Source organism: Equus caballus, chromosome 3 (genome assembly GCF_041296265.1).
Source record: "Equus caballus isolate H_3958 breed thoroughbred chromosome 3, TB-T2T, whole genome shotgun sequence".
In the NCBI taxonomy this organism is placed as follows: Eukaryota; Metazoa; Chordata; class Mammalia; order Perissodactyla; family Equidae; genus Equus; species Equus caballus.
Window position 1 is genome coordinate 1,584,098 of NC_091686.1, and position 24,840 is coordinate 1,608,937.

Here is a 24,840-nt window from a genome sequence, read left to right on the forward strand (position 1 = left end):
AAAAAAAAAAGAATAAACAGAAAAAATAAATCCTGTATAGAAAAGATACCAAACAATAATTTATGTAGCATGGAAATTATCTTTGCTTAAAAGTTTGAAAGAACTTACTTTTTAAATTGTCTTTACTTGACATATTTCTTGGAAGAAATCCTTCAGTGTTTTCAGTTTTTTCTTTATGTAGAATTCTATTCTTAGTTTACTAAATGCTAATCAGGAATGGATGTCGCATTATAACAAGTTCCGTTTTAGGCACAAAATGACATTTTGATTGAAGGTTTTTCCCCTTGGACATGATGATGTAATAAATATGTCGATAACCTAATATTGAACTATCTTTGCACAACTGAAATAAGTCCCACTGGGCCTTAGTGGATTACTCTTTTAAAAGATTGGATTTACCGGTATTTTAATATGTAGAGCTATACAATATGGGATTGCTCTGAAGTGTTTTTTGTGTTTACTGTGGTAGATTTTAGCGTTAGGGTTGGCATTGTGAAACAGTTGGAAAACTTTCTATCTTTCCTGTGTTCTTATCCTCATTGTTTGGGTTCAGACGCCAGGAAATGGGGAAGAAATTGTATTTCTCTCTTTCCAGGTCACTCAGTCAGGACTGACTAAAATCCATAGCATTGAACTTAAATTACGTATATTACTGCCGAGCTGGGTTTTTGTAGACGAGCTTGGGAACCAGACTATCAGTTAAGGCCATCTTTTTGTTCCTTTAGGGAAAAGTGCATAGCAAGTTCCAAAGAAGTCATTGCAGGAGTGGACACGTGCATGTTTTTCTCTCTCCCGTCCTCTTTCCCTGTCAGCATGATCATGTGTCTGTGTATTGTCCCCTGATTGCCACCCAGCTGATGAATTTATTTTGGCTTCCATGACCTAGTCTTTATTCAGTGGGTATTTTACATACTAAAGCACATCAGTAAACCTGATGAAACCTTGATTCTAGAAAGAAAGCCTAATTCATACTTTTCTGGTGAGACTTTAATTGATAGAACTTAGGCAATTCTTTACTCATAAATTTTTTTTTTAATTTTCTTTTTTTTTTAAAGATTTGATTTTTCCTTTTTCTCCCAAAGCCCCCCAATACATAGTTGTCTATCTTTAGTTGTAGGTCCCTCTAGTTGTGGCATGTGGGATGCCGCCTCAGCATGGCCCAATGAGCGGCGCCATGGCTGTGCCCAGGATTCGAACCAGCAAAACCCTGGGCCACCGAAGTGGAGTGTGAGAACTTAATCACTCGGCCACGGGGCCAGCCCCTGCATCTTAATTTTTTTTGTTTGACCCAGCACTTCTGTTTATAGAAGGTCAGCTCAAGGAAATAATTAGCAGTACATGTGGAGATTTAGTTACAAGAATGCACAGTGAAGCATACTTTATAACTGTTAAGATTTGTAGATAATCTAAATGCTCAGCAATAGGGAATTAGTTAAATGAGTAAGGATAATTCAATAATGGAATATTGTGTAGCCACTAAAATGTTACTGAAAAGTACATCTGACACTGAAAGATGTCTGTAATATATTAAGTGAAAAACATTTTATAAAACTTAAAGTCCTCATATAATCCCATTTTGAAAAATAGGTATATAAGCACACACACACACACACAGAACCTGAAATAATACATACCAAAGTGAAGGCAGTGATGCTTTCTTGGGCATGAGATTATGGATGAGTATTTCCTTCTTTTTTGTTAGTGTCATCAGATTTTCTGGAATGAGCATATATACCTCTGTAATTAAAAAAACACTTTTAAAAAAAGAAAGGAACAAATACCAGTCCAAATAGAATATGTGAAAATTGTGTGTCCATAGAAATAATGTGTATCTAGAAAATCAATCGAAATGAAATGATATGAGTAATAACTCCTTGAGTTTTTAATTGTGTAGGCCTACTATTTCTGGAGATTCTGATTCTTAAGCAGAAAAACCAAGTCTGGGTCTCCCTGAAAACCTGTTTAGACGGATCCAAGTCTGTTCTTGTCACATCTTTTTTCTAAAAAATATTTTAGCTCTTGCAAATCTTGAAAGGCGTTCTTCCACTTAAAAATTCCATTGGCTCAGATGATTTCTGTTGGATTATTTGACAGACCGTCTGGACATTCGAGCAGCCCGGATTCTTCTGGATAATGACCATTATGCCATGGAAAAATTGAAGAAACGAGTGCTGGAATACTTGGCTGTCAGACAGCTGAAAAACACCCTGAAGGGCCCCATTCTTTGCTTTGTTGGCCCTCCTGGAGTCGGTAAGACAAGCGTGGGAAGATCGGTGGCTAAGACTCTGGGTCGAGAGTTCCACAGGATTGCACTTGGAGGAGTGTGCGATCAGTCTGACATCCGAGGACACAGGTAGACTACTTTTCTCACTTTCATCTTGGGTTCTCCTTTCTCAATGAACTAAAGCCCCCCAGAAGCCAAGACATAATCTTTCTCTCTTTCTTAAAGGGCTGTTTGTGGTGCCTTGAATGGAAAGGACATTTACAGTACTTATCAGCTAGCCCAGAGCCTCTGCCATAACGGCAAACCCAAAGTAACCTTGATCTATGTTTAACAGTGGATAGCAAGACTGTGCCTCTGCTTTCCTGGACTCTCATTTGAATGCCATTATAAATTAGTTGTGGTTGGATATTATAATGTCTTTACATTCATTTTTGCCTCATAGAGTTTCATAAATAATGACCGATAACTCTTAGAGTTTAAAAATAAGTGCAATAGGGCCAGCCTGGTGGCACAGTGGTTAAGTTCCCACGTTCTGCTTCGGTGGCCTGGGCTTCACTGGTTCGGATCCTGGGTGTGGACATGGCACCGCTTGGCAAGCCATGCTGTGGTAGGCATCTCACATATAAAGAAGAGGAAGATAGGCATAGATGTTAGCTCAGGGCCAGTCTTCCTCAGAAAAAGGAGGAGGATTGGTAGCTGTTAGGGCTAATCTTCCTTGGGAAAAAACAAATAAATAAATGGAATAGCGAGGGCAGGTAGGAGGAGGTAGGAAATCTTCAATAATAAATTTGTTTTGTTTGCAGTTTAATCTTCCTTTTAAGAAGGCTGTTTTGCATAATGGGTATGAGTAATAAGGAGAAAGCTTAGGCTAATTAAGGCTTATTCTTGCATCTTTCTATAAAAATACATTGAACTATAAGAATGGTGCCTCTGCTTAATCTGACATTATTAGAATCAGATTTTCATGTTGGGTTCGTTGTTTTCTTCTTTGTAGTCTCTGTTGCTCAGACTGGAAGAGGCCTTGGGAAAGCATGAACCTGTCTCTCGTGCTTTAGGTGTTTCATAGAAGTTGGAAGTTGTGAGACACTATAACACCTGTGGTGTATGTGTTAAAGAACATTTAAAAATGTAGAAATCATGAACTGCTTATAGAAGAAAGACGTCCACATAACTAATATACTGTCATGTGTCAGTTATATCTCAATTTTTAAAAACTTTTTAAAAAAGAAGCTCCTTAAATTCCAGTACAGCGTAATTAAACTGAAGATAAAACTTCTATTCCCATCATACCCTCAATCTTGAAGTTGTTAAAGCAAACCAAATTAAAAGTGGAGGCTTTGAGAAGCATGCCAGTAATTTAAATGCATATTTATAGTTGGTGAATATGGATTAAACTTGGATTGTGGAAAAAAATAATACGATGCTTCTGTATCATCTTATTTTCCCTTTGCCTTATTCAAACAAGGTCACTGACGTTAGGCAGGAATGGGAAACTGTTTCAGAAACTTTTCCGTGAAAAATGGTTCCTTTTATTCTATTTGCTTATTTACATTTTTTATGCATTAAAGAAAAGTCATTCCAAGATTTTAATAAACAATGAGGGCTACATATTCAGTTCAGGGAATTTATTTGAGTCATTCTTTCTGACAATTTCAATATTTTTACCTAGGTTTTCCTATTCTCACATGTGCCACTAGAGGCTGTAATTTGCTTTTGTAAAGAAATCGGCACCATTACTCTTGGACCAATCTTGGAGAAGCTGAATCTAGGGTCTAAATCTTCTAATTTTAGCTATAGAGCTGTTGGGAGGTGTTCCCCATTCGGATGACTTGATGTACGCGCTCAGGGCTGTTTTAGTTTGTTTCTGCCTTTTGTTACCTGCAGCATCGTATCATGTGAGTATATGATGGAACTTAGTGAGTTTGTGGACTTAATGTCATGGGCACATGACATGTAGATAATTTGTCCTTATTCTTTCCACCTCAGTACTGGTTATTCAGTAAAGCTTGGGAAGCACTTAGGTAGTGAGTGCTTACGCTTCTAAAAATAAGCTTTAAATGTTTGTTTAATTCTCCGTTCTCAGGAGGACAAGTTTAGATTTATAAGCTTCAATATGATTTTTTATAAAAGTTAATCTGATTTTTAAATTTTACCTAAAACATCCTTTTCTTGACATTATTATTTAATTTATGTGGCAGAATTGTGGAAAAATGTATTCTTATGATGCCTGTTTGTGGGCAGTATTTAACGTCACAGTTCTCACCGCTTGTGAACATGACTGAGTTTAAACAGATCTGTACAGATCTTTAAATCTGTACTGATACTGACAGATACTAAATTTGTTCACTCTTTTCAAGTGAGTATGTTTACATGTGTATGACTGTCGTTAAGAGAATTGAATCCAGGGGCTGGCCTGGCGGCGCAGCGGTTAGGTTCACATGTTTTGCTTCTCAGCGGCCCAGAGTTCGCCGGTTCAGATCCCAGGTGCAGACATGGCACTGCTTGGCAAAAGCCATGCTGTGGTACGCATCCCACGTATAAAGTAGAGGAAGATGGGCATGGATGTTAGCTCAGGGCCAATCTTCCTCAGCAAAAAGAGGAGAATTGGCAGTAGCTAGCTCGGGGCTAATATTCCTCAAAAAAGAAAAGAATTGAATCCAAAGAAAAGAAGAATTTTTTTTATGAGTTTTATAAAAGATTGTGTGTTTGCCTAAAATTTCTGTAAACATGAACTTTTGAGAAATCTATGGTATGTATAAAAGTTGATCATTGCCAAGTAAAGGTATGTGGATTTGTTTGTGAAACCTTCTATTAAGGCTGATTTTTGGTTCACCTTGCTGGTAAGTACTTCCTAGCCATCACTGTAGCAGATGTTTCCCTAACCACTACAGCAGGCTGCCCTTGTGCTCTTGGGGACCACCTACATCGTGAGTTACTAAAGCCTGGAAAAATTTTTATTTGAAAACCCGTTTGGAGGCAGGTGCGGGGGGGTTGTTAAGGAGATGAGAGGTTGGGAGCAGTGTGTGCGCTTATGTCAAGAGTTATGGATTGGAGATGAATGGAAGGGGAGAAAGAACAGTAGAGGATTATAGCACAACCAAGGGGTGGAGTTTGTGGGAACAAGTGATTCCCTGTGACAGTCGAGGCATTTTGGAAACACCCAAGTCTTGGCATTTAAGTACTGGTCATATGATCACAATTAGAGTTCATGCAAAGTTTTATTTTTCCTCTGCCCCTGAGCAGGCATTGCTGTTCTGCAGTCTTAAAATAGCCAGTGGAAGCCAGAGCTGCTTTATGTTATCTTCCTTGCTGATTCTCTTTTGTCCCTCACTTTTTCTATTCTCCCACACAGGCACGCAGCTCTAGCGTTTTGCTAGGAGTATTTGTTTACTTGAAGGAAGGTGCTAATGAGTTAGGAATTGATTTTAAAAACAACTAAAGATTTTTTTTTTAGAGTTAAATGATAATGAGATGTGAGATGGGAAAGGAAGAGAAAGACTTGGTTTACATTTAAATCTGAAGTAAGGAAAATAATAGTGATCTGACTAAACATTGGCCCATTGTTTTTGTTCATACCGTGTTGAGTGGCTTAAAGGAAGAATAGTCCTGTTTATGCTCCAGATTAACTCTGCAGGTTTTCAGTCTTCTCAACATTTCTCATTTGGGATTACCTCCATTGGGATTTTTCTGTCCACTTCTTTTCTTTTTCCTGAGGGAGATTCACCCTGAGCTAACATCTGTGCCTGTCTTCCTCTGTTTTGTATGTGGGTCGCCACCACAGCATGGCCAGCAACGAGTGGTATAGGTCTGCGCCTGGGAACCCAACCTGAGCCACTGAAGCAGAGTGCACCAAACTTAACCGTTAGGCCATGGGGCTGGCCCCTTTCTGTCTTCTTTTATAAGCCCCAGAGTCTCTGTTCCCATTTATTGGATCTTACAACTTAGATGTTTATATTTACTATTACATTAAATAATTTTGAATCAGTTCATAGAAGTTAAATATAAAATAACTTCTTTTTATGAGATCATTTGCATAAAAATCTGTTTTTCCTTAGTCATTCCTTGGTCAAATATACTTATTGGTATGGTATATCTCAAGTTATTAATATTAACTCTTTGGAAGTAGTTGACCAGCTGTTTGTTCAGATAATAAAATCATATCATTACAAGGAATCCTGGGCTCAATTTTCAAACAAGATGAGAAGAAAAATGAACTTTTGCTTTCCATGTTGATGAATTTTTGCATGGAACCTGCAATGTGATTTTTAAATACTGGAGCTGTTTCGTTATTAGTCTCTACAAGGGAAAAGAAAATGAAGTAGCAAGCTTTTAATGTTTTCTTAGCATAGAATGCCAGACATATTATGGTTTGCTTACTGTCCTTCTTATAACCTGTATTTGCATAGCTCTTCTTTACGTGTCTAAAACTTAGCTTCGTTTTAAGGCCCCAACCCAAGGCCTCCTCCATTAATCTAAGTGTAGTCAGTGATGATCTTACTCTCCTCTAAACTGACCAATTGTCATCTACTGTGCTCTTTTACTGATTGAATAATGGAGGCCTCTGGTGTTTCTAATGCATAACTCGTAGAGGTAAAACATAAAGAAGTTGAAGCTCTATAGAGCAGGGGTTCGATTGCATCTCATCCTCCTTTGTTTCACTCCACGGTGCTTAGCACATTGCTACACTGGTAGTGTGTTCTGAGTGCTTTGTGAATTCAAGTAATGCAGTTCTTTAGATGAGAGCATCCATCCAAATGAGTGTATAAAAAGATTTAAGAATGACTGTTAGAAGAATAACAATTAGATTTGTTTAGACATGCTATATTTAAGACTATCTTGGGGCTTGCCCAGTGGCGCAGTGGTTAAGTTCGCACGTTCCGTTACCGCAGCCCAGGGTTTGCTGGTTCGGATCCCGGGTGCGGACATGGCACTGCTTGGCACGCCATGCTGTGGTAAGCATTCCACATATAAAGTAGAGGAAGATGGGCACGGATGTTAGCTCAGGGCCAGTCTTCCTCAGAAAAAGAGGAGGATTGGCAGCAGATGTTAGCTCAGGGCTAATCTTCCTCAAAAAAAAAAAAGACTATCTTTAGTTCCTTAAAGACTGTTTTTTGTTTTGAAATGATTAGGATCTCCTTTAAGCCTTCTTACTTTTTCCAATTTTAGCGATATGTATACACTCTTGGTAGAAAATTTATAAAATAGGAGGAAAAATCCTCATGGGTGGTCATTTTTAACATTTTATTTCCTGCCAGACTTTTCACTGGGCAGTTTTTGCCTTTCTTTTTTTAAGCAATAGAATTCTAATTTTACCCTTTTCACTTAACATTACAACATAAACTTTTATATTATAAATTCTTTGTAAATATCACTTGAATAGTTTGCATTATAGCCCATAAGAGCTACTTAATTGAATAGGCATGAAAATTTGATGGCAAAATGCCTGTTTTTCTCCCTTGTCTACATACTGGAAAAGAGGTGAGCAAAGGTTCATCTTATTCCTGGTATTAAGGTGTCGTTGGCAGTGACAAGCTGTCTAGCATTTTGGATTACATTAGATTTGAAGATATCTAGGGATGAGGCCGAATAGTAAAATACTTGATTAGCATGGAGCTGTAAATAGACGATATTGCAATTCTCTGTAGTTGTTTCTTGGAGTATAAATTGGACTGTTTTTTTGGAAAATGAAAAATGATCTTGTACCTTAAAAGTTTGAACTATGTAGACACTTTTGTTTTTATGTATCTGCTACACTAGTTGAATAGTCCTGATAAACCTATCAACTGCCTACAGCAATTATAAGAAAAGCAGGAATTCATATATTTTTTTAATTAACTTGTATACTTCAATTTTAAGAAAAACTTCTAGGTAATCGTGTATTGAGGCTAAATAATAAGTAATTGATTTGAGCTCTTCTTTGCAGGCTTTCCTCTATTGTGCTCTGTAGCTTTGTAGATGTTGTATCGTGAGGCAGAATATAGGAAAGACTACTATTTTGCCCTCAAAGAAGTTATACTTTGTAAAAGAATACTAGTTATATTTATTTCCAACCTATGTAGTTTCTCAGGAAGAAATTTTGGTATGCTAATTTGTTAAAATAAAATGGTTATATTTGGTAATATTGAAAGAAAATGTTTTTATTTTGTTTTGCTACATTTTCCACCATCATATTCCAAAAATTTATTCAAAGTATGTTTTGTATCTTTAGTCAGTGAATTGCATGCTACCATATCTTCTGGCAAAAGAGACATTATAGATATGTTCTGTAGCTTATGGGCTCTGTGATAATAGTTGTCTTCTTGGCTTGACCTCTAGAATAGTGGGTCACATTTGGGGGATGTCACCTGTGATTGACGGACACTAAAGGCATTGAGTGTGGTTGGTGCTATGAAAAGACATTTATGAGAGTTGCTTCCATGAGACAGAGATTGAAATGGGACTTAAATTTTGGTGTACTGATTTCTGCTTTTGTACTTTTTCCGGGAAGCCAAAGGTGGACTTTTAAGTAGCTGTTACTAATAACAATTACAGTCGACGTCTTTTGAAAGCTTACTATGTGCCAGGCACTAAGCTGTGTGCTTTACCTATTATGTTTTCTCATAATCCTCATATAATGCATGCGATTGGCACTGTTATCATCCCCATTTTACAGATGAGGAAATAGGCTTAGGTCAGGTAATTTGTCCAAGCAGTAATCAAAGACTTGTATGACCTTGACAGTATAAACGTGGTGATAATAAGATACTTTGTGTGCTGGCATGGTTGATCTGCTGTCCTTAAGTAAATAGGAGAAACAAGCGTCTGTGTGAGGAGAACCTTACAGCTCTATATCCTGCATCTGTCTACTCTGTAACAATACTCACTCCCTGTCATCAAAGTGCTCCCTGGCTCTTTAGAGGAGGCTGTGTGCTTGGTACCCATGAATAAAAACAGGGCCATAAGTATGCATCAGCGGAATTGTAGGGCCAGTAAGTGCTATAGACATTGTATTGCTGGAAAGATCACTTTGTGAGAAGTGGTCAGGAAGAGTTTGGTAGAATTGCTGGGATTTCCACAGGCATGGAGAGTGTTAAGGGCAGGAAGGCACCATATTAACAAAGGTACAAAAGCATAAGAGGTCTAAAAGGATCTTGATTGTGGATGAAGCAAGAGGGTAATGGCAGCAAGTTAGGAAGGCCGGTGGGGCCAGATTGTGAAGAGCCTGGGATTCCAGACAAAGGAGTTTGGACCTTACTCTAGGTTCTGGGAAGCAGTGGAAAGTTTAGGAGGAATTGTGGCTGTATACGGTGACTAGTATCTAGATTTCCACTTCTTTAGAAAGGACACCTGCTTAGAATATTATTTTCTCTCCATGACTTTATCTAGAATTGTCAGTACCTGTTTTTGAAATCTACCTATCAAAAACAGTGAGGAAAGGAAAAGAAATTAATGCAACAAGAAGTGACTTTGAGAGACATTGAGGTTTTTAGAAAAAATTTTCCTTCCCTATTTATTCTCAGCATAGTGGCGAATCTGAAAGTTCTCTACAGAGAGAACTGATTAATTTTGAGTCTTGTCCTTCCTGTATCCTGTTCTGAAATCTTGAATGTGCTAACTCCTTATCGTAACAGGACAATGTTTATTGTCTGGGTCCACTGCCTTGGTCACCGTCCCCTCCCTGGATGAACGGCATTCCCAAGATATTTTTAAGACTTTCTTGTCTTTTCAAAGGTCTCTCTCCCCTCTCCTACTTTATGCCAGTCCTGTGGCAGAACTGAGGCCTGCTCTGTGAATCAGCTTTGTATAGATCATGAGATAACTGCTACTGTTCCCCTTATCATTGATCAACTTCTTCTAGGCAATCACCCTTTTATGCCTTTTCACAAACAGCGTTTACGTTGTACCTGGTTTAGGCAGCAAGGTTGTAATTAAAAATGGTAAATTGCTGCTTAAAATAAACTTTTGCTGGCTTTGTGAAAAAGACACTTTTTTCAGTTTGTCAAGCATTTTTTATTTCATGCCACACTCTACATCTGTCATAATTATGTCAGTGATTCTTGTTCAAATATGATAAAGCACTGTCTAACGTTTTAATGCACAACAAAATATCTGCCCAAACTTAGTTATTCCAATTAGTGTATATAGATTGAGCACAGTTTTATTCAAAAGGCCAGGATTAATAGAATTTTGATTTACTATTGACCCCAGATCCTCTTACTACGGTTAGTAGCAAAGTATTGCCTCTGAATATAAAGGAGTTTGTATTTTTTTTTTTTTCCTCTCTTTTGGTCAGTGTTTTGAATGTCTCTTTGAACCAGTTCTGATTTCCTTCATGAAGGAGATGATGATGTTGTAAGCAGCCCTGGGCAGCCATTTCAGTATGTAAAAAGGTGCTTGTATGAGCGGTGGAGGGTGAGGAGTGTGCTCTAAAAAACCGTGGAAAGCAGGAGAATTAAATTCACAGGGTCCTTTGGACATTTTGGAATCTTGAAGAGTAAGAATCATAACTATATGACTTAAGTGTAATGTTGTTCAGTTTCACTAAATGGCAAAAGTTAGATACAGCTCTTCCAGGATCATGGGTAACTTAAGTCAGAATTAAATAGAAAATAAGACTCGAATCAAATAACTCTGATGTATCGTAGGGTTTTTAAAATATATGGTAGCTCTTTGCTGTATTACTCTGATAACTAAATGACTTTTCTCCAATCCTGAGTTTTGATTTCTAAATGACATTGCTCTTGTCTTGCGATGTGTCATCGATGTTAATTTGCTGCTTGCTTCCTGTAGGCGCACCTATGTTGGCAGTATGCCTGGTCGTATAATCAATGGTTTGAAGACTGTCGGGGTTAACAATCCGGTGTTCCTATTAGATGAGGTTGACAAACTAGGAAAAAGTCTACAGGGTGATCCTGCAGCAGCTCTGCTTGAGGTAAGATTTAGAAATGCCCTGTCTGTACTCGTGCTTGGAGAGTATGAATGAGAGCAGATCATATTCAAGTGACGTATACATTGGTGTGGCTTTAGTCATGGGAAAAAGTTTGATACAGACTAACTAACAGCTGAAACAATTTGATATTTAAATTACAATGTCTTAGAGAATTCTTTTTCTGATAATTTCCCTCATTTCGTTTTTTTTCCTTTGTTTTTATCAAATGGTTTAACAAAATTTTATGCATGCTTATTGTTTAGAGACCAGTAATTCTAAGAGGTTACTACAGAAAACAGCAGGCAGGCCTCCTTCCCCTGGGGTCCCCCGTTTCCTCTTCTGCACTGTGACCTCTTTAGCTTTGAGTTGATTAGTCCATCCTCAAACAGCACAGTTGCACGGCCGCTCTTGATTTTACAGTTTGGGGCATGATATGTCGATCTCCTCTGTAGATGAGGATTTTGCTGGCTTTCTTCCCTCTGCCCCTACTGTGTCACTTTTATGTCCCCAATCTCCCAGTATAAATTTCGTCCTGATTTTGTTAAGTCATTGTTGTGTATTTACATTATTATAATTATATAACTGCTTTTCACAGCTGAGCCACGTGATAAACTATGGTTGCTTTTCTTTTCCTGTCTTCCTTTTTGTTTTTCTGTTCATGTTTTTAAAAATCTTTTTAGAATTAATAATTGTGTTATTTCTTTTGTTTGCTTTCACCAATTGTCTCATTCCCCTTTCAGGACTTTCAGACCCTTTAGGTGTTGTGTCAGTTTTACCTTCTTTAAGCCTTCAGTCTGAACAGGTTATTTTCCACATCTGGGACACAGCTGTCTAACTAGGATCTCCCTTTACCTCACACCTGCTGGATTTCCTGTTTGCTGTATTCCATGTCTTCCTCTTCTTGGTTTCTTCTCTCATCTTTGCAGTGTTAATCCTCCAATAGCTTCCTGAGAAAGCTTGCATGGGTGGTCAGTGTTTTTTGACTTTGCATATCTGAAAACGTCTTTGTGATTTCCTCATACTTGATTGTAATTTGGTATAGAATTCTAGTTGGAAATAATTTCCTGCAAAATTTTTTTTTTTTTTTAAAGATTGGCACCTGGGCTAACAACTGTTGCCAATCTTCTTTTTTTTTTTTTTTCCTGCTTTATCTCCACAAACCGCCCCTGTACACGGTATCTTAGTTGGAGGTCCTTCTAGTTGTGGGATGTGGGACGCCACCTCAACGTGGCCTAACGAGCGGTGCCACGTCTGCGCCCAGGATCCAAACCCTGGGCCACCGCAGTGGAGCGCGTGAACTTAACCACGTGGCCACGGAGCTGGCCCTGCAAAATTTTGAAGACATTTCTCCACTGTTTTCTCGTTAATTAGTGTTGCTATTGATGACACTGAAGCCATTCTGATCTTGTCTTTTGTGACTTTTACTCTCTGAAAACTTTTAGGATCTTTCCTTTTATCCCAGTGTTCTGAAATTTTACAATAATCTGCCTTGGCATCAGTCTCTTTTTTTCCATTTTTCCTGATGTTATGCAGATGCTTTCAGTTGAACAGTCCTGTCCTTTATTTCTATAACATTTTCTTGAATTCTTTTGTTGATTACTTTTTCTCTGTTTTTATGGAGTTCCTCTTAAGTGGAGGTTAGAGCTTTAATTTTCTTTTCTCTCCTGTTGCCCATCTTTTTTATTTTTCGCTCTGCTTTCTGTGAAGACTTCCTGAGCTGTATCTTTTAATTTCTCTATGAGGTTATCATTTCCAAGGACTTTTTTTAACTTCTCTGCATGTTCTTTTTATAGTTTCTTGCTCTCGTTATGTAATTATAATGTCCTCTTATCTCTCTGCAAATGGGACTAATTTTTGTTGTTTAATTTTCTTTCTCTTAACTCTAAGCTACTTTTGTCTGTTATATATTTTTTTCTGATGTCTGTCTTTTATAATAGAATCTTTCATTACATGTGTGGTAACATTTGTTTGTGTGTTCATATATGATAGTGAGGAGCAAAAAGCTGATTCAGAGCTATGAGCATATGAGGGGGGCTTATTGACTATGAGTTTTGCAATAGGGTCATCTGACTGGGCCGTTTGGTTGGAGAACTTTCCGTGTCGATAGCTTTAGGTCTTTCTTTTGAGGCTGGTCAGATTTCTCAGAGATTCCTCAAGTCTCTTGCCTTGAGAATGAAGGCTTGGCTGCCAGCATTCTGGGAATGAAGTAGGGAAGAAGGATGGTGGTGGGGAGTTTCACTGCATTCAGCATCCCAGCTGTATGCATTCACCTGAGCTGTGGTTTTTGGTACAGTACGTGCTTCTGCTCAGCTGTGCCCAGTCTCACTGTGCAGGGAACTGGTTTTATGTTAGAAAATAAACCTATAGTATTTTGCTGGGTTGTTGGGGAAGGGATCTGGGACCTGACTGCTTCATAAATTCACTTTAACCAGTCCTCCTTGCCCTCCTCTTTATCCTGGTTTAAGTAAATTACTATTAATATTCAAATTGTTTTGTAAAATGGTGGGAAAACTTGCTATGTGAAAGTTTATTTTTTTCTTGCTTATTTCCTTGCTTTGAGTTCCCTCAGTCTTCGTGTTTCTTTTCTGTTTTGTAATCTCAGGTCAGGATGGCCAGGGACATGTGTCTTATAAGCAGGTAGACTGCACGTTCTGATTTGCCTCAGCCAGTCCCAGTTTATGCCTAATGATTAATTGCACTCTCTTTTGGTCTCAGAAGTGGGTCCTGTTTGGACAATAAAAAGTACAGTTACCCTACTTCAAAGCCCTAGTGCTTGGAGATAAGAGTTTGATTTAGTTTGGTTTGGTTTGGTTTGTTTTTATTGTAAGACAATTGTCTTCTGGCTTGGTAACTAATTTACTCATCAGTACTGTGAACAATAAAATAGGGAACATCATTTAAGATTTTAGTGGTTTCTTAGAGGATAACTTTAGACTTTCCTGTTTAATTTACATTGGGGCATTTTCCAGAAAATCTGACAGATTCTCCCATCAGACACCTATAGTTCCCCTTTTGAAAAGAATTTAAGAGTAATTCCCTCACACTTAGGGCTCTCAGCAGCCTGTTTATGGGAGTCCTGAAAGAAGTCCACCAAAGACAGCTTTATAAGTAGTGGGAGATAGGTAAGCGCCTGTCTGCTTGTTTATTACACAATATATTTTAGGTCTTCACCTAGTGCTTTGCAGTGATTCAGTAATATTGGTAGAATTGAATTGATCTTTAATAGCAAGCAGCTTGGCATAATATTTTCTTGTCTGATGTGGATCTTGGTATTTACTTTTTTGGCAGTCAGTTTATTAATATTCCAAAATAAAAGTATGAAAGCCTCAAATGATACCTCAAAGTAAATGCCACCTGGGGCCACATACTTACCACTGTAGTTTTGCTACGAATAGTATCAGTTCCTTATAGACTGTGGTGCTGTAGAATGAAGCAAGATACAGATGCGGAGGAACTGAGTTAGATACAGATGCGGGGGAACTGAGTTAGCTATAGATGCGGAGGAACTGAGTTAGCTATAGATGCGGAGGAACTGAGTTAGATACAGATGCGGAGGAACTGAGTTAGATACAGATGCGGAGGAACTGAGTTAGCTATAGATGCGGAGGAACTGAGTTAGATACAGATGCAGAGGAACTGAGTTAGATACAGATGCGGAGGAACTGAGTTAGCTATAGATGCGGAGGAACTGAGTTAGATACAGATGCGGAGGAACTGAGTTAGATACAGATGCGGAGGAACTGAGTTAGCTATAGATGCGGAGGAACTGAGTTAGATACAGATGCGGAGGAACTGAGTTAGATACAGATGCGGAGGGACTGAGTTAGATACAGATGCGGAGGAACTGAGTTAGATACAGATGCGGAGGAACTGAGTTAGCTATAGATGCGGAGGAACTGAGTTAGATACAGATGCGGAGGAACTGAGTTAGATACAGATGCGGAGGGACTGAGTTAGATACAGATGCGGAGGAACTGAGTTAGATACAGATGCGGAGGAACTGAGTTAGCTATAGATGCGGAGGAACTGAGTTAGATATAGATGCGGAGGAACTGAGTTAGCTATAGATGCGGAGGAACTGAGTTAGATACAGATGCGGGGGAACTGAGTTAGATACAGATGCGGAGGAACTGAGTTAGATACAGATGCGGAGGAACTGAGTTAGCTATAGATGCGGAGGAACTGAGTTAGATACAGATGCGGAGGAACTGAGTTAGATACAGATGCGGAGGGACTGAGTTAGATACAGATGTGGAGGAACTGAGTTAGATACAGATGCGGAGGAACTGAGTTAGCTATAGATGCGGAGGAACTGAGTTAGATATAGATGCGGAGGAACTGAGTTAGCTATAGATGCGGAGGAACTGAGTTAGATACAGATGCGGGGGAACTGAGTTAGATACAGATGCGGGGGAACTGAGTTAGCTATAGATGCGGAGGAACTGAGTTAGATACAGATGCGGAGGAACTGAGTTAGCTATAGATGCGGAGGAACTGAGTTAGATATAGATGCGGAGGAACTGAGTTAGCTATAGATGCGGAGGAACTGAGTTAGATACAGATGCGGGGGAACTGAGTTAGATACAGATGCGGGGGAACTGAGTTAGATACAGATGCGGAGGAACTGAGTTAGCTATAGATGCGGAGGAACTGAGTTAGATACAGATGCGGAGGAACTGAGTTAGATACAGATGCGGAGGAACTGAGTTAGATACAGATGCGGGGGAACTGAGTTAGATACAGATGCGGAGGAACTGAGTTAGATACAGATGCGGAGGAACTGAGTTAGATACAGATGCGGAGGAAATGAGTTAGATACAGATGCGGGGAAACTGAGTCAGCTACAGATGCGGAGGAACTGAGTCAGCTATAGATGCGGGGGAACTGAGTTAGCTATAGATGCGGGGGAACTGAGTCAGCTATAGATGCGGAGGAACTGAGTTAGATATAGATGCGGAGGAACTGAGTTAGATACAGATGCGGGGGAACTGAGTTAGCTATAGATGCGGGGGAACTGAGTTAGATACAGATGCGGAGGAACTGAGTTAGCTATAGATGCGGAGGAACTGAGTTAGATACAGATGCGGGGGAACTGAGTTAGATACAGATGCGGGGGAACTGAGTTAGATACAGATGCGGGGGAACTGAGTTAGCTATAGATGCGGAGGAACTGAGTTAGATACAGATGCGGAGGAACTGAGTTAGATACAGATGCGGAGGAACTGAGTTAGATACAGATGCGGGGGAACTGAGTTAGATACAGATGCGGGGGAACTGAGTTAGATACAGATGCGGAGGAACTGAGTTAGATACAGATGCGGGGGAACTGAGTTAGATACAGATGCGGGGGAACTGAGTTAGATACAGATGCGGGGGAACTGAGTTAGATACAGATGCGGGGGAACTGAGTTAGATACAGATGCGGGGGAACTGAGTTAGATACAGATGCGGGGGAACTGAGTTAGATACAGATGTGGGGGAACTGAGTTAGATACAGATGCGGGGGAACTGAGTTAGATACAGATGCGGAGGAACTGAGTTAGATACAGATGCGGAGGAACTGAGTTAGATACAGATGCGGAGGAACTGAGTTAGATACAGATGCGGAGGAACTGAGTTAGCTATAGATGCGGAGGAACTGAGTTAGCTATAGATGCGGAGGAACTGAGTTAGATACAGATGCGGAGGAACTGAGTTAGATACAGATGCGGCGGAACTGAGTTAGATACAGATGCGGGGGAACTGAGTTAGATACAGATGCGGCGGAACTGAGTTAGATACAGATGCGGGGGAACTGAGTTAGCTATAGATGCGGGGGAACTGAGTTAGATACAGATGCGGCGGAACTGAGTTAGATACAGATGCGGGGGAACTGAGTTAGCTATAGATGCGGGGGAACTGAGTTAGCTACAGATGCGGGGGAACTGAGTTAGCTACAGATGCGGGGGAACTGAGTTAGATATAGATGCGGAGGAACTGAGTTAGCTATAGATGCGGAGGAACTGAGTTAGATACAGATGCGGAGGAACTGAGTTAGATACAGATGCGGGGCAACTGAGTTAGATACAGATGCGGGGGAACTGAGTTAGATACAGATGCGGGGGAACTGAGTTAGCTATAGATGCGGAGGAACTGAGTTAGATACAGATGCGGAGGAACTGAGTTAGATACAGATGCGGAGGAACTGAGTTAGATACAGATGCGGAGGAACTGAGTTAGATACAGATGCGGAGGGACTGAGGTAGATACAGATGCGGAGGAACTGTGTTAGCTATAGATGCGGAGGAACTGAGTTAGATACAGATGCGGAGGAACTGAGTTAGATATAGATGCGGAGGAACTGAGTTAGATACAGATGCGGAGGAACTGAGTTAGATACAGATGCGGAGGAACTGAGTTAGCTATAGATGCGGAGGAACTGAGTTAGCTATAGATGCGGAGGAACTGAGTTAGATACAGATGCGGGGGAACTGAGTTAGATACAGATGCGGGGGAACTGAGTTAGATACAGATGCGGAGGAACTGAGTTAGATACAGATGCGGAGGGACTGAGTTAGATACAGATGCGGGGGAACTGAGTTAGATACAGATGCGGAGGAACTGAGTTAGCTATAGATGCGGAGGAACTGAGTTAGATACAGATGCGGGGGAACTGAGTTAGATACAGATGCGGGGCACCTGAGTTAGATACAGATGCGGGGGAACTGAGTTAGCTATAGATGCGGAGGAACTGAGTTAGATACAGATGCGGAGGAACTGAGTTAGATACAGATGCGGAGGAACTGAGTTAGATACAGATGCGGAGGAACTGAGTTAGATACAGATGCGGAGGAACTGAGTTAGATACAGATGCGGAGGAACTGAGTTAGCTATAGATGCGGAGGAACTGAGTTAGATACAGATGCGGAGGAACTGAGTTAGATACAGATGCGGAGGAACTGAGTTAGCTATAGATGCGGAGGAACTGAGTTAGATACAGATGCGGAGGAACTGAGTTAGATACAGATGCGGAGGAACTGAGTTAGATACAGATGCGGAGGAACTGAGTTAGATACAGATGCGGAGGAACTGAGTTAGATACAGATGCGGAGGAACTGAGTTAGATACAGATGCGGAGGAACTGAGTTAGATACAGATGCGGGGGAACTGAGTTAGATACAGATGCGGAGGAACTGAGTTAGATACAGATGCGGGGGAACTGAGTTAGATACAGATGCGGAGGAACTGAGTTAGATACAGATGCAGGGGAACTGAGTTAGATACAGATGCGGGGGAACTGAGTTAGATATAGATGCGGGGGAACTGAGTTAGCTATAGATGCGGAGGAACTGAGTTAGATACAGATGCGGGGGAACTGAGTTAGATACAGATGCGGGGGAACTGAGTTAGATACAGATGCGGGGGAACTGAGTTAGATACAGATGCGGGGGAACTGAGTTAGCTATAGATGCGGAGGAACTGAGTTAGATACAGATGCGGAGGAACTGAGTTAGATACAGATGCGGAGGAACTGAGTTAGATACAGATGCGGGGGAACTGAGTTAGATACAGATGCGGGGGAACTGAGTTAGATATAGATGCGGAGGAACTGAGTTAGCTATAGATGCGGAGGAACTGAGTTAGATACAGATGCGGAGGAACTGAGTTAGATACAGATGCGGGGCAACTGAGTTAGATACAGATGCGGGGGAACTGAGTTAGATACAGATGCGGGGGAACTGAGTTAGCTATAGATGCGGAGGAACTGAGTTAGATACAGATGCGGAGGAACTGAGTTAGATACAGATGCGGAGGAACTGAGTTAGATACAGATGCGGAGGAACTGAGTTAGATACAGATGCGGGGGAACTGAGTTAGATACAGATGCGGGGGAACTGAGTTAGCTATAGATGCGGAGGAACTGAGTTAGATACAGATGCGGGGGAACTGAGTTAGATACAGATGCGGGGCACCTGAGTTAGATACAGATGCGGGGGAACTGAGTTAGCTATAGATGCGGAGGAACTGAGTTAGATACAGATGCGGAGGAACTGAGTTAGATACAGATGCGGAGGAACTGAGTTAGATACAGATGCGGAGGAACTGAGTTAGCTATAGATGCGGAGGAACTGAGTTAGCTATAGATGCGGAGGAACTGAGTCAGCTATAGATGCGGAGGAACTGAGTCAGCTATAGATGCGGGGGAACTGAGTTAGATATAGATGCGGAGGAACTGAGTTAGCTATAGATGCGGAGGAACTGAGTTAGCTATAGATGCGGAGGAACTGAGTTAGCTATAGATGCAGAGGGCACCTGACGTCCTCCTCCCTGCACCTGCCCAAGTCCTGGGGAAAACCTTACATCTCACAGGTTGTTGAAACAATTAAATGAGAATACATGTAACAGTGCTCTGTGAACTGTAAACTACTCTACAGATGTTATTTTAATATCCAGTGACATTTCTTGGGTGTCCATTTTGAAAGCTGCTTACTGTTTGCATCACTGGTATAGCCACCTGAATGACGGAAAGAACAAATTCAATTCCTTACCACCCTTTATTTAAAGTTAAATATTATTGAGAGTCTGGATTATACAAGAGTATGACTTTTTATCTTTCCTTATAAAGGAAGCGTACTTTTAAAAAAAATGTCATCTGGATATCATTTATAAAATACGCTTGTACAAGATTATCTTACTACTTATTTACATTAAGGGAATATATACCAGATATAAGGAAGATAATAGTAGATATAGAATGATTACTCTAAATAAGTTAAAGCATAAACTTGTTCTGCCTCTAAATTCTTCTTTCCTTCATATTTACTCGTGGAATTTAATTCACAAATGGAGATGGGCATTCAGAGTGAGCTGTAAGCTGATTGCCACTAATTAAACCAAAGCAGCTCACTCTTTTTAAAAATTATCATTTAAATATATTTTGTTGATTTTTTTTGCACAGCTTTAGTGACATATAATTGACATATAGTAAAGCGAGCATATTTACAGTGTACAATTTGGAGAATTTTGAGATGTGTATAGATCAGTAAGCCATAAGCATAATAAAGATAATGAACATAGAAGTTCCACTTCTTAAATGTCAAATTCACCAGAGGGGATCAGCATTAAATTTAACCTGGTGGAAGAAAGAATCAATGAATTTTAAGATAGATTGATAGAGATTATGCAGTCTGAAGAACAGATAAAAAAGTGTAAATAAATGAACAGAGCATCAGAGAAATGTGGGATGTCATTAAGCACACCAATATGTGCATAATAGGACAGGAAAGGCAGATGGGAGCAGAAAACAGTTCTGAAGAAATAATGGATGAAAACTTTCCATATTTGATGAAAAACGTAAATCTACACATCCAAGACGTTCAGTGAATTCCATAATCCTTAGATACTAGTGTAGTAAAAATGCTGAAAGACAGAAAACTTTGAAAGCAGCAAGAAAAAAACAATTGGTGTTCCATTCACATTTTGGTGGATATTTGGATTTTTCAAGTTTTTGGCTGTTACAAATAAAGCTGCTATGAGTACTTATGTACAAGTCTTAGTGTGGAGATGCACTCATATTTCTCTTTGATAAATACTGAGGAGTGGAATGGCCTGTTCAGATGGTAGGTGTATATTTAACTTTTTAAGAAACTGCCAAATTGTTTTCCAGAATGGTTGTACTGTTTTACATTTCTCCTAGTAGTGTATAGGAGTTCATCTGCTCCACGTCTTTACCAATATTTGATATGTGGTAAGTTTTTGTAGTTTTAGCTATTTGAGTGAGTTAATTGTATCATCTCATTGTGGTTTTAATTTGCATTTCCTTAATTATTAATGATGTGTTGAGCGTCTTTGCACGTGGTTATTTGCCATTCTGTATCTCTTTTGGTGAAATGTCTGTTAAAGTTAAACTCTTTCGCCTTTTAATGGAATTGCCTTTTTATTATTGACTTGTAAGAATTCCTTGTATATTCTAAACAGATTTTCTTTGTCAGATACATATTTTTCAAATTTTTTCTCCAAATATTTTAGTAACAGCTTCTGTTAAGAGCAGAAGTTTTTTTGCTTGTTTGGTTTTTTTATGAAGTGCAATTCTTCTTTTTTAATGGTTTCTTTTGTGTTATAATTAAGAAATTTTTACTAAACCAAGGTTGCACAGTTTTTCTCCTATGTTTTCTTCTACAAGTTTTCTATTTTTAGTTCTAACGTTTGGGTCTATCATCCATACTGAGTGAATTTTTGGATATAATGTGTGGTGAGGATCAAGCTTCCTTTTCTTTTCACATCTGGGTATTGTTCTAGTACTATTTGGTGAAAAAAGTATTTTTTTCCCATTGCATTGCCTTAGACACCTTTGTCAAATGTTAGTTGATAGATTGTGTTGGATGTGTTTTATATTTCTGAGTTCACTGTACTGTTCAAATGATCTATGTTTATGCCAGTACCACACCAAATTGCTTACTGTTGCTGTATAATAGGTCTTGAAATTATGTAGTGTTAGTTTCCAACTTTGCTTTTCTGTTCTATAATTTTTTTGACTATTCTAGGTTCTTTGCATTTCCATAAAAATTTTAGAATCTTTTTGTCAATTGCTGCAAAACAGTCTGTTGGGATTCTTGCTGGGATTTTAGTTGGCATTTTATTTGAGTCTTTAGATGTTTTGGGGAAAATTGTCATATTAAAAATATTATGTCTTCTCATCCAAGAACATGATGTATATCTCCATTTTATTATGTCTTCCTTACTTTCTCAGCAATGTTTTACCACTTTCAGCATACAGGTCTTGCACTTTGTCAGATTTATCCAAAATTATTTCTTATATCTTGATGCTATTTTTTATTTCAATTTCTAATTTTTGCTAGTATAAAGAAAAAGTACAATTTATATTTTGTATATTGACCTTGTATCATACAGCTTTGCTAAACTCATATTAATTCTAGCTGCTTTCTCTCTCTACCTTTTTATTTTTTGTTTGGTCCCTGTCTTTTATGTTACAGCCTTTCTCCAATCTTTGATGATTCTTGATTGTCCTTTATTAGACAGATGATTTACAAATATTTTCACCAGTTTTGTGGACTTTCTTTTCACTTTTTTAAAATCTGTCTAATCTTGCTCAATTCCACACTGTCTTAATTAGTATAGTTTTTAAAAAAGTTTTTGTTTACTTTCTTCTATTTAAAAATTTTTTATTGAGTTCATAATAGTTTACATCGACGTGAGATTTCAGTTGTACCTTATCTCTTGACTGTCACCACATAAGTGCTCCCCTTCACCCACTGTGCCCACCCCCTACCCCCCTTGCCCTGGTAACCACTGAACTGTGTTCTTTGTCCCAGTACCGGTTTATGTTCCACATATGAGTGAAATCATCTGGTATTTGTGTTTCTCAGACTGGCTTATTTTGCTTAGCATAATTCCCTCTAGATCTTTCCATGTTATAGCAAATGGGATAAATTTGTCTTTTTTCTGGCTGAGTAGTATTCCATTGTGTATATATATATATATATATATATATATATATATATACCACATCTTCTTTATCCAGTCATTGGTCAACGAGCTCTTGGATTGTTTCCAAGTCTTTGCTATTGTGAATAGTGCTGCAATGAACATAGGGGGGCATATCTTACTTTGGATTGTTGATTTCAGATTGTTTGGGTAGATACCCAGTAGTGGGATAGCTGGGTCATATGGTAGTTCTACTTTTAGTTTTTTGAGGAATCTCCTTACTGTTTTCCATAGTGTATGCACCAGTTTGCATTCCCAGCAGCAGTGTATGAGGGTTCCCTTTTCTCCACATCCCCTCTAACATTTGTTATTTTTAGTCTTAGTGATTATAGTCATTTTAACAGGCATAAGGTGGTATCTTAGTGTAGTTTTGATTTACGTTTACCCGATGGTTAGTGATGTTGAACATCTTTTCATGTGTTTATTGGCCATCTGTGTGTCTTCTTTGGAAAAATGTCTCTTCATCTCCTCTGCCCATTTTTTGATCGGGCTGTTTGTTTTTTTATTGTTCAGTTGTGTGAGTTCCTTATATATTATGGAGATTAACCCCTTGTCAGATATCTGATTTGCAAATATTTTCTCCCAGTTGGTGGGTTGTCTCTTTGTTTTGATTCTAGTTTCTTTAGCCTTGCAGAAGCTCTTTATGTGATGAATTCCCACTTGTTTATTTTTTCTTTTGTTTCCTTTGTCTGAGAGGACGTGATATGTGAAAAGATCCTTTTTAGTTTGATGTTGATGTCAGAGAGTGTACTACCTATGTTATCTTCCAGGAGTGTTATAGTTTCAGGATGTATCTTCAAGTCTTTGATCCATTTTGAATTTATTTTTGTGTATGGCATGAGATAGTGGTCTACCTTCATTCTTTTGCATGTGGCTGTCCAGTTTTCCCAAGACCATTTATTGAAGTGACTGTCTTTTCTTCATTGTATGTGCTTGGCACCTTTGTTGAAGATTGACTGTCCATAGGTGTGTGGTTTTATTTCTGGGCTTTCAGTTCTGTTCCATTGATCTGTGTGCCTGTTTTTGTACCAGTACCATGCTGTTTTGGTCACCATGGCTTTGTAGTACATTTTGAAGTCAGAGATTGTGATGCCTCCAGCTTTGTTCTTTTTTCTCAGGATTGCCTTAGCAATTTCGGGTCTTTGATTGCCCCATACGAATTTTAGGATTCTTTGCTCTGTTTCTGTGAAGAATGTCACTGGGATTCTGATAGGGATTGCGTTGAATCTGTAGATTGCTTTGGGTAGTATGGACATTTTAACTATGTTTATTCTTCCAATCCATGAGCAAGGAATCTCTCCATCTCTTTATGCCATTATCAGTTTCTCTCAGTAATGTCTTATAGTTTTCATTGTATAAGTACTTCACCTCCTTGGTTAAATTTATTGCTAGGTACTTTATTCTGTTAGTTGCGGGTGCAAATGGAATTGTATTCTTGAGTTCTCTTTCTGTAAGTTCATTAATGGAGTATAGAAAAGCAGCAGATTTTTGTAAGTTGATTTTGTACCCTGAAACTTTACTGTAGTTGTTAATTATTTCTGTTAGATTTCTGATGGAGTTTTTGGGGTTTTCTATATATAAGATCATGTTGTTTGCAAACAGCGAGAGTTTCACCTCTTCCCTTGCTATTTGGATTCCTTTTATTCCTTTTTCTTGCCTAATTGCTCTGGCCAGGACCTCCAGTACAATGTTGAATAAGAGTGGTGATAGTGGACATCCTTGTCTCGTTCCTGTTCTCAGTGGGATGCTGCTCAGTTTTGGCCCATTGAGTATGATGCTGGCTGTGGGTTTGTCATATATGGCCTTTATTATGTTGAGGTAATTTCCTTCTATCCCCCTTTTGTTAAGAGATTTTATCATAAATGGCTGTTGGATCTTGTCAAATGCTTTCTCTGCATCTATCGAAATGATCATGTGGTTTTTATTCCTCAATTTGTTGATACGGTGCATCACCTTGATTGGTTTGTGGATGTTCAACCATCCCTGTCTCCCTGGTATGAATCCCACTTGATTGTGATGTATGAGCCTTTTGATGTATTGCTGAAATTGGGTTGCCAAAATTTTGTTGAGGATTTTTGCATCTATGTTCATCAGTGATATTGGCCTGTAATTCTCCTTTGTCGTGCTGTCCTTCTCAGACTTTGATATCAGCATGAGGTTGGCCTTATAGAATGTGTCAGGAAGTGTTCCATTTTCCCCAATTTTTTGAAATAGCTTGAGAAAG

The 24,840-nt window shown here is 39.1% G+C and overlaps 1 protein-coding gene across 4 annotated transcripts in view; it reads left to right on the top strand.

Moving 5' to 3' along the window:
- The window catches only part of LONP2 (lon peptidase 2, peroxisomal), a 135,697-nt gene that overhangs the window by 24,934 nt on the left and 85,923 nt on the right, over positions 1 to 24,840 (top strand). For all 4 annotated transcript variants that reach the window (XM_023636919.2, XM_070262929.1, XM_070262930.1 and 1 more), the window contains exons 7-8: positions 2,095 to 2,353; positions 10,994 to 11,135. In XM_023636919.2, coding sequence (XP_023492687.1) covers positions 2,095 to 2,353; positions 10,994 to 11,135 — 401 coding nt within the window. The remainder of the gene's footprint in view (positions 1 to 2,094; positions 2,354 to 10,993; positions 11,136 to 24,840) is intronic.